We start from the raw sequence: 16,255 nt of genomic DNA on the forward strand, positions 1-16,255 counted from the left end.
AGCTTTATCTGGCCTACGAACCCAGATTATGGTGATCAGCCAATATCTTTTTTTCCTATAGGTGTCGGCAGATTCAAGCTCATCCATGAACTCAAACACCCCTCTGGTGCGAATCACAACGCGGCGGAGCTCTGCGCCCGACGAGCCAATCCCCGAGTACGACCTTCCACAGGATCCACTGTGGGAATTTGCCAGAGACAGGTAAGAGCGGCCTGTTAAAACCCACTGTTGTAGCTTCTGTTCTTTATTAAATGCAACTTGTAACACGTTCCTAATTGTACGTCTTCTGCTTTCAAAGCCATAATTATGTAAATCAGATTGAGTTTCTGCATAAAACATGAAACAGTAGAAAATGCTGATCCACTACAGCTTTAATTTAAAAGTGGATGGTGCAGGTTGTTCTTAAACTTTATTAGCAGCAGAAGTAACAGATAGTATAAGAAGGGTGAAGACCAAAACAGATTTCTACCTTTAGGTTAAAGCAACACCTGTCGCAAACACATTATCATTAAACACATATTGAAAACAGATCAGAAGGTTTCTGCTCTCTTCTGTGAAAAATTTATGTTTTTTTTTTACTTTAATATAAATTTTTACACACACAGTGGCACACAAGATACTGTAATGAATATGTTGAGATGTAAATGGTGCACAGCAGAAGTAGCTTCCAGCATTTATTCTTGGTTCGCAGTTTCCCCCTCCAGTTTGCAGAGGGAGTTATTGAAATATTCTGCAGTGCATCAACTGAAGTTTGGTATTTTTAGTGTTCGTTTCCATCACAGTTAGTCTGTTAGTTTTTACCTTGCAAAAATTTGTGCTGCAAAGTTCTTCCTGGCTACCCGTGGCTACCACCAAGGGTAGCCAAGGTGCCACCAGTTTTATTTTGTCAATGAATTAAAATATGACTGAAAAGTTTAACAAAGTTTGTAGTAAATTAATACTTGAATATTACGTATAATATACACCAAGCATTCGAATGTTGCATAAGAGAAATACGATAAATTTTAACTGGCTTTCCTTCGCAATCCTCTCAAAGCTGCTGCCTTTTTCAACAACACTTTTTCCTTCCACTAAACTTTCCAGTTGTATGCTTGGAACTAACACTCTGCAAAATGAACTTTTGTGGGTTAAAGCTTAAAATATATCACTCTGTGTGTATGTAATGTATATAATGTATAAGTTTCAGGTTATTTTTACTTAATTTCTGGAATAAGTTAACTTTTAGATCATATTTAATCTAATGAAAGTCAGCTGTATCACTTTAGAAAGGATCCTCTTAGTGAAATCTGGAATCGGAGAGTGCGGGCACTCACTACCTGTTTACTGCGTTTAGTGCTTTAAAACAGCTGCTAAATAATTAAAAAAATATTTTTCCATTTGGGGATTGACGCCCTGGTGAGATTAAAGCTTTTGATTCATCTGGTGTGAAACTCGCCCCATCATTAGGACAGCAGCTAAACTTTCCTCCCTCTCTCCCTCACCGAAAGCCTCCGTATCGCACGCTTCTGTTCGTAGAGAGCGAAGTTGTGCTAATTAGTGGCTGGTATTCACAGCTTTCATCTGCATGTTTGGGCGAGGAGTGTTTGCTCTCTGTCATACCAGAGGAATTAGCTCAGCTGAGGTTTCAGTGTGTCAGTTGCGGCGATAAGCTTCGGGGTGGACTTAGTGAGTCTGTAAGAGAAGTTTAAAAACAAACTGAGGCTCTGCGTTTAAAAGAATAAGGGAAATTCCTGAAACTTTTGCTAGAATGCCTGTAAAAGAAAAAACAAAAAAAGAAAAACCCTGGCTCATAAAATTTGAAATTGTTTATCAATAAAAACCGCACTTCTGATGTAATGCTCGACTTTGTGTTTGCATGCCGGATTGATTAAATTTTACGATTTTAATTCACGACCAAAACTAAATGGAGGCTGTTTTAACTTTGCAAAAAATAAATCTCGGTCTTCCTCTCTGTTTGGGTCTTTATGCCCTGCCTGTCATTCCAGCGCCTGAAGGATCATGTTGGGATTGTAAAATGCTGAGGAATGCTAACTTTTGTGGTTCAGGCTGAGGAAAAAAATAACATCAATTATGTGTGGCCGGATGGACAGAATGCCTGCCATTGAGTGTGGCAAGTGTGAGTGGACAGATAGGGGATTGTGTTACTACCGCAGGGCGCCAGCCTCAGGCCTCTCGGCTTAGCGCTGTGCTGTGAATGTTTAGATAGCGTGGACAGTGGGCTTTATGAGGCGAGGGACCAACTTAGGTCAATCAAAATAAAAAGCACCGAGTTATACTGCATGTTCAGGGGCCTGACCGGTGCTTCAGCTCTGAATAGTCGCAGGAGAACATGTAGTAAAGTTAAATATCAAACCCCATGGCATGGCTAACTATTAAAATATGCAGAAAATATTTCCACCTCTTAAGCGTTTCCACATGTTATGTCACAATCACCAACTTTTTTTTGTTTCACTGAGATCGTATGTAACAGGCATGTAACATGTAACATATGTAGAAATGATACATGGTTTTCAACGTGTCGTTTAACAAAGCAAATCTAAAAAGTGCGACCTGCCTTTGCATTCAGCCCCCTTACGCTGACAGCCCTAAATAAATTGTCTTCACAAGTCACCTAATTAGTGAGTAGACTGAAAATAAGCATAATAAATGCAGCTGTTCTTCAAAAGGTTTGTTAGAGAACATTAATGAACAAACAGGATCATCAAGACCAAGGAAGACAGAAGAGTTCAGTGGGAAAGTTGTGGAAAAGTTTAAAGCTGGTTTATTTTTACAAAGCATTATCCCAAATTTTCAGCACCTCATAAAGATCGGAAAGAGTAGCCACAAACCTATGAAGGAGGAGAGCAGGTCAGAGTTATAGGGAGGACACTTTAGGCGGTGATAAATACAGAACAATGCTGGAAGAAAAACCTGTTTGATGCTGCAGATGACTCGGGAGGACGAAGGAGGGCGGAGCTTCACGAAACAGCCCAAGTTCTAATGGACTGGTTTAAATCAAAGCATATTCGTCCCCTTGTCAAAATCTAAGACCTTAAGCCAATTGAGAATTGATGTTTGCAGAGTCTCAATCCAATCTGATATTTCCCTAGAGCTGCTTTACAGTTCGCTGGTAATGTAAAAAAAAGAAAAAAAAAAAAGGTTAATCAGCACTTCTTAGTTGCAAAAGAAAGACAGAAATTCATCCATCACAGGCTAATATGTCAGGGCTGAGCTGCCTCCTTTGCAAAGACTTATAATTGTATACTGGAACATGCCAAGACAGGATAAATAGTTTACAAAAGAGTGGCTCAACCCAGGTTTATTAAGAGATTATCTCTGCCATGTGTGTCTTCTTACCTACTGTTCTGGCAAAAACTTCACCGAGCCAGAAAAGCACTCCCACAAACAGAATCTGATTGAAATACAGAAGGGATGATAGATGGGTGTGGCTCTGTGCCTGGTTTCATTAACTATCTTGATCCCACACTTCGCCCTGCTTGTTTATATCTGCAGAGTGGGAGTCAGTGCAAGGCCTATTACGTGGACCGTTTGAATTTATCAGCATCCAGTTGTTTTTTTGTTTTTTTTTTAACATTGTATTTTCTTTTAGGTTGACCCTTGGCAAACCTCTGGGTGAAGGCTGCTTCGGTCAGGTTGTGATGGCCGAAGCTCTGGGCATCGATAAGGACAAACCCAAGGATGCGGTCACTGTTGCAGTGAAGATGCTGAAAGGTGAGTGGATTTCTATGAGATTCTGCTGTGTGTTAACCATGAGTTAAAATACCACAGTTTCATTGTATCACAGTAATTAGAAGATGTCATCGGGTTAAGGGCAGGACTGACATATATGCTCCATATTTTCAGATTAAACTCAGACCAATTAGCCTTGCATTTTATTAAAAGGATTTAAACAAGTAGGAGTGGTATGATGTAAAATGGTATCATATCTTATATCATATCTAGTCTCTGTTTGTTGCACCATCAAAGTCTCACTTCATTCTTAAACATGTGACTTGAGGTCAGACCTCGGAGCTTAGATCTACTCTGCTTCATTCTGTCTTGAAATGAGAACGTTTCTTTGGCTGATTTATGTTGCAGTCGAGGGTTCAGCAAAGGTGCAAGGTGGAGCCTTAGGCTGGCGTTATTACTTGTTATTGGTGGCTGCTGACTGACGGCTTGAGGAAGGTGGGTCGGATTGGTAAGGGTTAGGGGCGGTCGCATACCTGACCCCAAAGCAGCAGTTGGGTAGCGCTCAGTCAGCATCTAAACAATGAGGCAAGTCACATTAAGAGAGCTGCTGTGATTAATGAAAGCAGGAGAAGGGGGCTGGACTGGTTTGGGGTTGCAGGGCACAGTACGATTAGGTACAGCAGAGGTCCTGTGTACCTTCCTCCACTGTACAGTCCTTTTAACAGTGACTCAAGTTACTGTAATCGTACTGAAGAATGCACGCAATGCTGCATTGACTATCTTAGTGTATTGGTAAACTTCCTCTGTCTTCAATGAAGTTTATTTCCCACATCACCCTTCCTTTTACCTCTGAAAGCCTTTGTACTCTATGTGAGGAGCTGTAACTTTAGCCAACGATGTCTGTCATCCTGGCCTAATCACAGTCACCTTCCAGACGAGTTTCTGTGGAACCGGACACACCCTTAGTTTAAAGTCAAACGATTAAACAGAGACGCTTGTTTAACCGTCTCTGTGTCTATTTCTCTGATTGTAAACTTCTCTGTTGTTAGACGATGCCACAGAAAAGGACCTTTCTGACCTGGTGTCAGAGATGGAAATGATGAAGATGATCGGCAAACACAAGAACATCATCAACCTCTTGGGAGCCTGCACACAAGACGGTGAGGAGACCAATGTTTTAATTTAATATACATTACATACATTCTGTTCAAGATGGGGTTTGAACACCTATTTGTTGTGGCTTGTGCTTGTGCAGGTCCCCTATATGTGATAGTAGAGTATGCCTCCAAAGGCAACCTCAGAGAGTACCTCAGAGCCCGCCGTCCTCCCGGCATGGAGTACTCCTACGACATCGCCCGTGTCTCCGATGAACTGCTCACCTTCAAAGATCTCGTCTCCTGCACTTATCAGGTGGCACGGGGCATGGAGTACCTCGCATCTCAAAAGGTAAGGGGAGGACAGGCGAAACGTCCTACTTTCATGTCAACCTTCCAGCCCCCTGGCTGCTGTGATACATCTCTGTGCCAGTACTCAGTACTTAGGGCTTAACAACAGCATCCAGGAGGGTTTTACGTCGGAAGCTTGTTTGTGCGTCCCTGTGGGAACATGGTCCCCTGAAAACACTACTCATACCCCCTGCCCCAATCCCTGTATTGTCTCCCATTGCACGACAAAAGCCCCTCTGTGCAGAAGAATTGGGAGGTTCTCACAATGGGGGTACAGCCCTGTTGGCCAAATCCAGCCTCACGCTCTCTCTCACTGTTGGAATGTGACTGTCTGACACGCACACATACTTTGGTCTTTACATATTTACAGTATGCTTGGCTATGTATGAATCATCTCCAGCCATGTTCTTATGTGGGGTCGTGTATTTGTCCAAATAATTATGGACCTGACCCCTCTCCTGCTTTTACTTTTTTCCCTCGCTTTGACCATCCCATTTTTCTTCCCCTTACCTCATTTTTCCACTGTTTCCATCCCAGTGTATACACAGAGACCTGGCAGCCAGGAACGTCCTGGTCACAGAGAGTAACGTCATGAAGATCGCTGACTTCGGCCTGGCCAGGGACGTCCACAACATCGACTACTATAAAAAGACGACCAATGTAAGTTCTCACAACGTGCATGCTGCACTCTGAAAGGTTTAGGTTGTTAGTTTATAGAGTGTTTTTTTGCAAACAGTGCGAAATCCGCTCACATGGTTTCGGCTTTTCTCTGTGTTTTTCCCTCCCCTCGTCTTTCTGCTTCACCCCTTTCCTCTGCTGGTGTCTTGGCAGAAGCTACAGGTTCCCAGGCAGGCTCTGAATGTAGTGCTTCTCCGGACCATGCCTAGTTTACCCCCTCAGTCTCTTGTTCTTTTGGTTTCATCAACATTTACACAATTAGCCCCGAAAGAGACACGGAGAGAGAGAGTCGGGGGGGGAGGGAGAGGGAGCAGACTAAACATAACTGACATCTCCATAGTGGCCCAGTGGTGTCTTTCTTTCCCACCACAGAACAGCGCAGCCTGCACATCCTCATTTAATATGCATGACTGCCTTTTCACTGCATGCACGATCATGCTGAGAACTAGCTGACAACCACAACAGTATTTGACGATGATGATGGAGGTGAGCACCGGGACAATAACCACGGCTCCAGCGATGATCTGTTAGGATCTGACTGAGCCATCAATTTTTACTTTTTATTCTTTGGTGCCACCAAATAAAACGTTTATGTCTGCTTTGCTTTTGTTTTATAAACTATATGTATTCGGCACTGCGAAGTTATTCAAACCATTTTATCGTGTTATAACTACAAAGATAAAATACAGTTTTATGTAGATAAAAATCTAAAAGACTCATGTGTGTTTGTGTTCAACCCCTATTAACCATGATATCCCTGATTAAAATCCAATAACCCTGTCAGAAGTTGCCTAGTTATTAAACAGAGCCCACCTGTGTGTAATTTGATTTCAGTATAAATCCAGCTGTTCTCTGAATGCCTGAGAGATTTGATAGAGAACACTAGTGAACAAACACGAAGACCAATGAACACGGCCCACAGACCAGGGAGAGAGATTGTGGAGAATTTTAAAGCTACGTTTGATTATAAAGCAATATTCCAAGCTTTGAACATCTGATCAATAATCAGAGAAGCAGTCAAAAGACCCATAGTATCTCTGGAGCAGCTGCAGAAATCCAGAGCTCAGGTGGAAGAGCGGGTCGGCAGATGATTCAAGCTCCTTTTGCACTCACGAGACAAGATGAGAAAAACTTTAACTTTAGTGGACTATATTTATGAGTGGACTATTCTTAATGTGAATAGTAATAAAGCTCTGTATGTAAGAACTGAACCTGATGCACTTTTTAAGTTAGTTAATTCAGCTCATGAAATTAGGTTTACCGTTAAGGTAATGCATACTTTGACCTTGCCAAGAATGCTTAGCCTCTCGGCCTGTTTTAATGGCACACAGAGATAAACTCTCCTTTATCCGTGACCCTGTTTATCACCTCTGTTGCTTAAACAGCATAAACGCTCCGTTGGGAATTCCCCTCCCAGACAGGCGCTTCTTTTACATCCTTAATCCCGAGGCTCTTCTCACATTTCAGTCTGTTTTAGTGAATAATTGTAAAGATGCTGATGAGGCCCGGAATAAGGACTCCAAGGACTGCTTATGGCTTGGTTTTCAGTTAACCTTCCTCCTCTGTGTTTGCGTTTTCAGGGTCGTCTCCCGGTTAAATGGATGGCTCCAGAGGCGCTCTTTGACCGGGTCTACACACACCAGAGTGATGTGTGAGTACAAGGCTACAGACGAGCTAGTGTGGCGTGTGTGATCACTGCTCCTTGTTTGTGCAATCAGATTTAAGTGAGATTAAGTTTTTTTGTGCTATCTTGGGTTTTTGGATGGGGGGGGGGGTTTCGGGTACTGTGGGGCTGATTGGCTATAGGGAGCCGGTGTTGGCCAGTCTGTGGCAAAAGTGAGGATTTCACGCTAGACTTGTAGCCAATGCTGTGTTACTAATCTGACTGGCTTCAAAGAGCCTGGAAGGAGCCCGAAGTCCACCAGAACCCCTCCTCTCCTCCTGCTTCTCCCGCTCGGCTCGGAAGTCTCCCCACCTTTTCGGGCCTCTACCCAAAGTCTGAACACAACAATGCTCCGGGCCTACATTCACTCTCCCCCCTGGTTCGCTCTCTTCTCCTCATTCAGCAAAACTCTGCACATGCTGCTGCTCATCGTTTTGGACTGGCTCCACCATCAAAATAACTCCCCCTCTTCCTCTTTTATCCCAGCATTCTTACTTTCTTTCATCTGGTATGTGAATCGTTGACCTGTCTCTGTCTCTTCCTCGTTTTATTTAAGATCAAGAGTATTCATTCTAAAAACAGAACAAAGCGAGAGCATCCCTCTATTTTTGGTGTTTGAGTCTCATGCGTCCTGACAGCGTCGTTTGAAGTTTCTGCTCCAGACACTGGCGGCAGAAAAGCGCATGTGGCAATTAGATAAATGCCTCGCATGCTGACCCTAGCGAAAGGTTTTCGCTATGTGCACTTAAGCCAAACACCAGTAGCGCACAAAACATCTCAATTAACGCAGGGAAAGCGCTTTAAGTTGGTTTCCCTCTGCGGTCGTTGTGTGCACATAAAAGAATCTGTGTACACACACCACATCCTTCATGTTCGCCAATCAATAACGCAGGAGAGCTAAGGAGAAAGGGAGTGTGTGTGTGTTTGTATCGCTGCAGTGCTCTGTATTGGCTCACCCCTAATTACGATTCATCACTCACATTTAGTAATTGGCTTTTTGTGCGTGTGCGGGAGGAGGCGGAGCTGAATCAAACGGCACAAGGCACAGGCGATCTATACATGACATCAGATTAAATGAATACATGAATTGCAATGACACTCCCCCCTCTGCGGTTGTAACAAATGAGCTCAGCGGAGCAGCTCTGGAGAGTGTAGGTATGAGCAGGAGGGTTACGGAGAGCCAGACTTCAGCTTCACTTGAGATCAGTTTTATTGGCCAATTTCCAACTTTGTTTTTTTATTTTTTATTTTATGGTACTTTAACTAGCATTAATTTTACTATTGTAAATATTATTAACAGCAGTTAAAATATTTTTGTTAGCTTCGAGCAGTTATAAACGATTTGTTTGGAGAGGGGTGACGTCACATTGTGTGAGTTGCTGTAATACATGATGAGATGACATTTTAAGATGTCATCTCACAGCATCTGTACTGTAAACCAGAGTTGATTCTTGTATTCCCTAGAGAACATCGATACTTGTCTTAACTCTTAAGATTTTCTAAAGAACGACAACATTTACAAATTCAGCACACACCATGACAGAAGAGGTTTGAATGCTCATAAAACAGAGCAACTGCTGTCAACCAGTGAACCTTCCTGTTCCAGAAGTGTAAAGCTCATTACGCCTTTTATGTTTTCTCTGACTTTATTTTCAAACACTTCCCAGGAGATGAAAACAGCCTAATTGTAATGCTCTTCTTTCGGGAACCGCTTCGACACCAAAGAGTGAAAGTGGTTAGTCTGACTTGTGCTGCAACCTTAAATGGCCAATTAAGTCACAGCAATGCAACAAAGGGTGTCCAAATTTAAAGATACCTCCAAATTCATCCCACATATGTGTCCTGATTTTACCCACATTCAGAGGACGGTCTAGTGTCTCAAGATTTTTGTCTTTGTAGCTGTAGCAGATGAAGAGGGAGACAGGACTTCTGTTGAGGCTAGGGCGGGAATAAATCTGAGTAAAACAAATTTCACACATGCTCCTTTCAGCTCTTTGCAGGCCAGATCCTTCGTCAACCAAGCAGACTGAATGTTGTGGAGACTGCAGTTCATGATTCAGACACACCCTTGAATTGTTTTTCTTAGTGCGACCTTATAGTGCTTTGGTTTGGTCATGAACCAGAACAGGAAAATATTGGCCAACACCAGCCAATCTTAAAACCTAACTCTTCTTCCTTCAGTCACAACCTCTATACTAAAAGATTGTTGTAGTTAGTGAGACCTATTATCACTTAGTCATGGTGTATTTACTGACTGACTGAGTAAAGACCGCATTTCGTATTTTCAAACTGACTGTCCAACAGTCTGGGCCGACTGAGCTGTAAATTGGATTTTTGTTTCCACTCACCAGCCAAATTTGTGTGCATCTCTAGTAATCCACCAATTTACATAATATAGTTTTACCATTCACATCTACGTTGCCTTTAGGCAGCAGTGAGAAAGTCCTGCAGGAGAAGCATATGACGTAACATTATGACTTAAATGTGATGAGATATGGATGAGTCCTCAGTCCTAACCTTGTTTACACAGAGGCATTCATTAATTCAATGACTCGCATAAACATAATCTATGCTTGAAGCTGGCTGAAACACATAAGTGCTCTGCTGTCCACTAAGGCAGTACGCCAGGTCGGCTAAGTAGCCCCCTGAGTTTGTGTGTTTATTTTTGTAAGTCATGGCTGCTTGCAGGTGGACACCATCTTGGACAGCTAAACAAGCTGACAAGTGCTGAGCGATGGTTACAAAGTGTCACAGAAAGGAGAGGCGAGTGTGTCAACAAGGGCCAAGATGCAAAGCACTGATAGAGGAAAGAACAGACCTGGCCGGCTGACTGTGTAAACAGATGAAAGAAATGATAAATGCCTTCATGTCTTTGCAGACTTTTCTTGCTGAACCACTCATGTGCTCGGTATGCTTTAAGTCTGTGGTAATGCACACTATGTTGCACAAAATAATGCATCCCTTGAGCTGCATCAATAATGAAGCCGCTGAAGGAAGAGTTAGCATTTGAGAAGTGGAGCTCAACAACAGGAAGTTGAGGCAAGGAAGCAGTTAATAATTAATAGTCACCACCTCCGCCTCTGGACGTCTTTTGTTGATTATTTCTCTTTTGTCTGCTGTGGGTGGTCCAGTGTTTGCTTTGGTTTGGTGCGGCTGGACAATGCCAGGCTCTGTAACCAGCCAGCTGGGCACAAAAGGCGTCATTGAGATCAGAGTCGAGCAGCACTGCCAGCGGCTTTGCACCACAAGTCACTAGAGGACAGAAAGTGGGCATTGACACCACTGATGTTACTGTGTTGCATTTCCTCTGTCCATTAATCAGCTGAAAGGATGAAAATCATCTGCCAAGTGGTCCCAATGCTCCCATATAATGGATTCTCTTTAGATTTACATACAAATCTCACCTTTCCACATCTTTTCTGCAAATAAAACATGTATATTTCCTGTTTTCCCCACTAGCTGGTCATTTGGGGTGCTGATGTGGGAGATCTTCACCCTAGGGGGCTCACCCTACCCCGGCATTCCCGTAGAAGAACTCTTCAAGCTGCTCAAAGAGGGACATCGCATGGACAAGCCTGGAAACTGCACCAATGAGCTGTAAGTTTAACACTTTTCACCAAAATCCAAATCTTTTCCAACCAATCCATATTCTGAATTAGCATTAATCGTTGCCTTGGGACTCTGCGAGAGACTCGTTTGCATATTAAAAATGCCTCTGAGACTCTGTCAGGCATCTGTACAACTGGGATCATTTACCAACAGTGTCTCAATTCTCAATAAGGCCTCAGAAGTGAAGAGACAAAGGCAGAATACACAGAGAAATGCACAAACATGGCAGATAAATCAGATATTGGTATTCTTGTCTTATTACAGTGCCTTAGAAAGGTATTTACATGTTTGAACATTTGTCATATTGCAACAACAAACCTCATTATAATATCTAAGGACTTTACATAAGTTTGTAAAGTGACAAAACTTTTTACAAGTAAAAATAGGAATAGTGTGACATAAATTTGTTGTCAGCCTGTTTTAAATTGATACCTGTAAAAAGAAATATCTAATTCAGCCCAGTCATTTGGAGGTTACTCATTTGTGAACCAATTCACAAAATAATGAACAGTTCTGTACTGGAGTGAAGTGGACATTTTGTTTTACCAAATTTGTATGAATGCAATTTGCCACTCTTCAAAAAAATCCAGCGCAATGAATTTTTGCTCTGATAGTGATGAATAAAATCTAGTGCAGCAATTTGCGTTCAGAAATCACCTCAATAGTTCAACATAAACGTCACAATAAATTATTATTATGAAGTTGTTTCCAAATTGTTTTACTCATAGCAAGCTGAAAAGTGACATACTTTTGGTGTAACCCTTCTTTACTTTGATCCACCTAAATAAAATGCAGTCTCAGAAATGACTAGCCCAACACAAATTGTCCACCAACACAAAGTAGGGAAAAAGTACCGGTGTTCTCATTCCATTGTGTACTCCTCATGAAAACGATATCTTCTCCTCACTCAGGTACATGATGATGAAGGACTGCTGGCACGCCATCCCATCGCAGAGACCGACCTTCAAGCAGCTAGTGGAGGACCTGGATCGAATCCTCACCCTGAACACGAATGAGGTGAGTCCAGCCGGTTTTCACGCCTCTCCAGAACCTCCTCTGTTAACTCATTCGCTTTGGGTGGTCACAATTCATGCCTCATGTACCTTCCTTCCAAACAGACATTTAATTGTGATGAAACACCAAAATATGATACACGCAGGACCATACCAGGTTTGGGCTGAGCACTGCCAGAAAGTTTATGGAGCCTGGTTGACATGAGACTGAGAAATGACTGGATGATCCGATCCCTGCTCAGCAGAGCTGCTGCAGTCCAGTCGTCACATTGATGCCTCGTTGCCTTTTTTCCATTCTCTTCTTTGTCTCCCTAAAAAAGAGGCCACCAATAGAGAGCTGTCAAGACGGGTCTGCTCCGGAGTCAGACCCTCGCGTATTTACGCCAAAATCCCCAACTATGAGTTCGAACTTTTGAAATGTAATAAAGCTCCCCTTTCTTGCCCCTTTTTCTCCCCCCTTCCTTCACCTCTACCCCAAACCGCTGGCAGATGTGGAGATCTTTAGTAATATGAGCCTTTTCGTGTTGAGCTGGGAAAATGGAAGCCAGTGCTCTTTTTTCTACAAAACCCCAAAAACTCTTCATCCACACAGCGAGACCCAGTAACAGCCATTAAAGACAAGCAGAGGGGAAAAAGGGGGCCTCAACAGACACAAACATCTTCACAAGACTGGACTGAGTCAAAAATTAATAACAGGATTTCTGGAGGTTTTCATCTTTCCTTTTTCATGGCGGTTAGCTGAGCCCTGCCAGCTTCTTGATTCTTTTTCAAACCATCTCCTGTTGTTTATGTCAAGCTTTTCAGGGCCAGGTTTCAGATCTGTTTTGACTGAAGTTATGGGAGAGGATGCAGTAGAGGGCCAGTATATTGTTCCCCAGTTTCCAAGAGAATTCAGGGAAATTATACTTTGCTACAACCGCTAATGTATTCCTATACGTTGTTTTTCTGACTGACTAAGCTAGAGTATTGCGAAATAGTGAAGTGGAAAGAAAATAAGATGTGGGTTTCAGCCAAATATGAATCTAAAAATTGTTACATGCTTTTGTAGTCAGCCTGTGTGACTTCTCTGAGCAATTTCAGCTATAAATCTTTTTGGATAACATCACACTCAAAGTATGAATTTTTTTTGGCCTTATTTGCCAAATAGCTAAAACTCAATAGGATTTGATGAAGAGCCTCTGTGAACATCAATTTTTAACTCTGAGTTCAAATTAAATATTTGGACTTTGACTTGGCCTTTTTTTAAAAACACATTTATATTCAATCAGAAGCATTCTGTATGCAAGGTCTAAAAAACTCTTGAATTCAATCTCAACTATCAATTTAAAACTCAAGTTTCAAATTCCATTTTAAAAAATTCCAGACGTTCAGCCCTGCAAAACTTTGGAAAAAATTCTGCTCCTAAAATTTACTAGATGCCTGTTTCTGCTTCTTTAGGAGATGACAATTAAATTTTATTGGTAGCTATCCATTAGCAGCTCCTTTGTTACAGAAAGGTATATGCATAGTTTACAGTTTTTGGCTCGAAAACAGCTGGCCGAGTCCCGTTATCTTGCGATCCTAAAGCCTGATGCTACTGCTACCATTTTTGACAGTATATGTTCAGGCAGGGATTCTGCTTCACATTGTTCTCAGTGTCTCTGCCAAAAAGGTTAACATTTATGTAAACTGACCAGATCACTTTCTTCCATAAATGACTAATGGTTACCCTGTGAACAGACTCTCCCACCTGAGTTGTGGATTTTTGCAGCTCCCTCAGAGCTAATAAGTCCTTTGGCTGCCTCTTGTTTTCATGTTCTGCTTGTCCTGCCTGTCAGTTCAGGTTCATGTCTTGGTTGGCTCACAGTTGTTCCACATACACTGCCAGTTTTGCTCTCAACATCCAACCCATCTTGAACTGCTCTGCTGTGCGATCAGGTCAACTTTCTTTTCTTGTTAGCTCTGCTGGATCAGACAGCAGCCCGAGATCCGATTTATTACCTATTATTTCTACAAATATTTTCATGCAGTATCCAGTTGAAGATTATTTTTCTTTTCCATTTTTTATATCCTCTCAGGGTGATTTGGTATGGCTCAGATAAATATCATTATGAAGGTGATACTGTTCTCACCCCCCCACCCTTTTTCCAGTCCTCCTCTGGAAAGTCCCGGGTCTTGCTGACCCGGTTTCAGCTCTCAATTTATTTTCTCCTGTTTGCTTTTGATCCTGTGCCACTTTTTTGTTGTTTATCTAAATGTAGATTATTTTTTTCCTAACACTCCCTTTCTCCTCTATCTGCGTCCTCAGGAATATCTGGACCTGTGTGCTCCTACGGAGCAGTATTCCCCCAGCTTCCCTGACACTCGCAGCTCCTGCTCCTCCGGCGACGACTCCGTGTTCTCCCACGACCCCTTGCCGGATGAGCCCTGCCTCCCCAAGTACCAGCACATCAACGGGAACGCCAAGAGATGAGCCTCTGCCGGCTCGGACCCTGAGCCGACTCTTGGCCTGCCCCAACCTCACAGTCGCTGAACACACGTAGCACAGACACCTTCTCTGAAACGGACCCGATCGGGGACTAGCACTGCCACACACCAACTCAGAACACTTGAGGTCTTAACGGAGGGGACGGAGCGCGTTACGGAAGCTCCTTCGTACTGACTGGACGAGCTGACATTCCCTGAGGCCTCCTCTTCCTCTCTCGTGTAAACACGCAGCTTTTTCTCATCTTTCGGTTCTCATCTTCCTACCCAGAAGCTCCACAGCGCTGCTTGCTTGGTGATCAAGTAGCAGTGGCTGGCATTCCAAGACTTGTTTACTCCTGGAGGAATGTATGGACTGGTACGAACTAAAAAAGAAACAAAGGAAAAAGAAAACATGAAACTAGAAGACGAATAGGAAAAGGGACTCGCATATGGAGCACCGACTAACAAAACAGGAATACAAGGAGAGCAGATATAAAAACTTTTCTTGTTAATTTTGTAATATTGGTGCATCATTTTTTTTTCCAGTTCTCTAGATAAACATCCCTGATTATTCTGGAGAAGGAATCCACAATGTAATGAAAAGTGCTGGCTATATTTGTAAATATATTCAAATATGTATAAAAATATATTATATATTTACTATGAATTATTTTTTGTATGGACTTGGAAACAACCCCCACCTCCACACCCTGCTCCCATTTATGAGGCAGGTTATGCTGACAGATGTCCTATATTTCTCCTCACACACCCTCTGTCAAACACACACACACTTTCTCAGTAACACAGTTAAGTATTGGCTTTCAGGGACTGCGCTAGTATGTTAATTTATTGAGTTACATATTTTAAAAAAAATGAATCAAAAAAGTACAAAAAAAAAAAAACAGCAACAAGATGGTGGAAATTATTACATTAATGCTGATGATATGGAATAATACCGTTAAATTTATGGTAATTTAAAAATAATCCTTCAACAGTTAACAGAAAGGTTCTATTTTTAGAAGTTTGGAGAGATCCGGCTTTTGTAAGTTTTATACATGAATGTGAATATTAAGTTAAAAATTTTTAAAAACTGTACATTTTATAGTCATCTAATCCTTTTCGTATTTAGATATTGATGCCATTTCTATCCTCTTTTTTTTTGTTTTGTTTGCCGCGGTTTGAGATATGAAATTCTTTGGATATTTATATATAAGTAAAAGACATAGTAATTTGAAAATGTCTATGTGCAATCTGCTTCCTCATTTGAAACAAAGATAAAACTCAAAATTCCCAGGACAAAATTAAAATATGAAAAGCAAAGTATTAAAACAAGTGTTTTCTGTTTTTATTTTCTACTGGACCAACATTAAGATGCTGTTTTGCAGGCATTCGTGCTGCATTTGCAAAGAATAAATGTTGAAAATATACCTACCTGTGCTTGTCTCAGACTATGAGTTGCTCTTTTTGACTTTGTTTCGATTTTTTTCCAGCGACATTTTTTTCTGTACACATGCCTAAAAGGTTTCATTTCATGTTTTGGGCTCCAAGAACTTGGACAAATCTGCTAAGGAGCTATAAGTGAACACATCTAGATTGCCCAGATTGAAAACAAAACTGCAAAGCTCAGCACAGATGCAGATTGAATCCACTTAAATTGATGTTTAATTCATGGCATGATGTCAAAGCAATTCCATTAATGAAAAAGGAAACTTGTAATTGTAATGATGGTCCCG

At 41.9% G+C, this 16,255-nt stretch overlaps 1 protein-coding gene across 6 annotated transcripts in view; it reads left to right on the forward strand.

The window, feature by feature from the left end:
* fgfr2 (fibroblast growth factor receptor 2) overlaps positions 1-15,953 on the forward strand; it is a 54,963-nt gene extending 39,010 nt beyond the window's left edge. For all 6 annotated transcript variants that reach the window (XM_081615978.1, XM_081615979.1, XM_081615976.1 and 3 more), the window contains 9 exons: positions 62-201; positions 3,590-3,711; positions 4,719-4,829; positions 4,925-5,115; positions 5,652-5,774; positions 7,373-7,443; positions 10,915-11,052; positions 11,976-12,081; positions 14,365-15,953. In XM_081615978.1, the coding sequence (XP_081472104.1) occupies positions 62-201; positions 3,590-3,711; positions 4,719-4,829; positions 4,925-5,115; positions 5,652-5,774; positions 7,373-7,443; positions 10,915-11,052; positions 11,976-12,081; positions 14,365-14,529 (1,167 nt within the window). In that variant the 3' untranslated portion in view covers positions 14,530-15,953. The remainder of the gene's footprint in view (positions 1-61; positions 202-3,589; positions 3,712-4,718; positions 4,830-4,924; positions 5,116-5,651; positions 5,775-7,372; positions 7,444-10,914; positions 11,053-11,975; positions 12,082-14,364) is intronic.
* Positions 15,954-16,255: the final 302 nt, after the last annotated feature.

Source organism: Poecilia reticulata, chromosome 15, assembly GCF_904066995.2.
Source record: "Poecilia reticulata chromosome 15, P_reticulata-male-v2, whole genome shotgun sequence".
In the NCBI taxonomy this organism is placed as follows: Eukaryota; Metazoa; Chordata; class Actinopteri; order Cyprinodontiformes; family Poeciliidae; genus Poecilia; species Poecilia reticulata.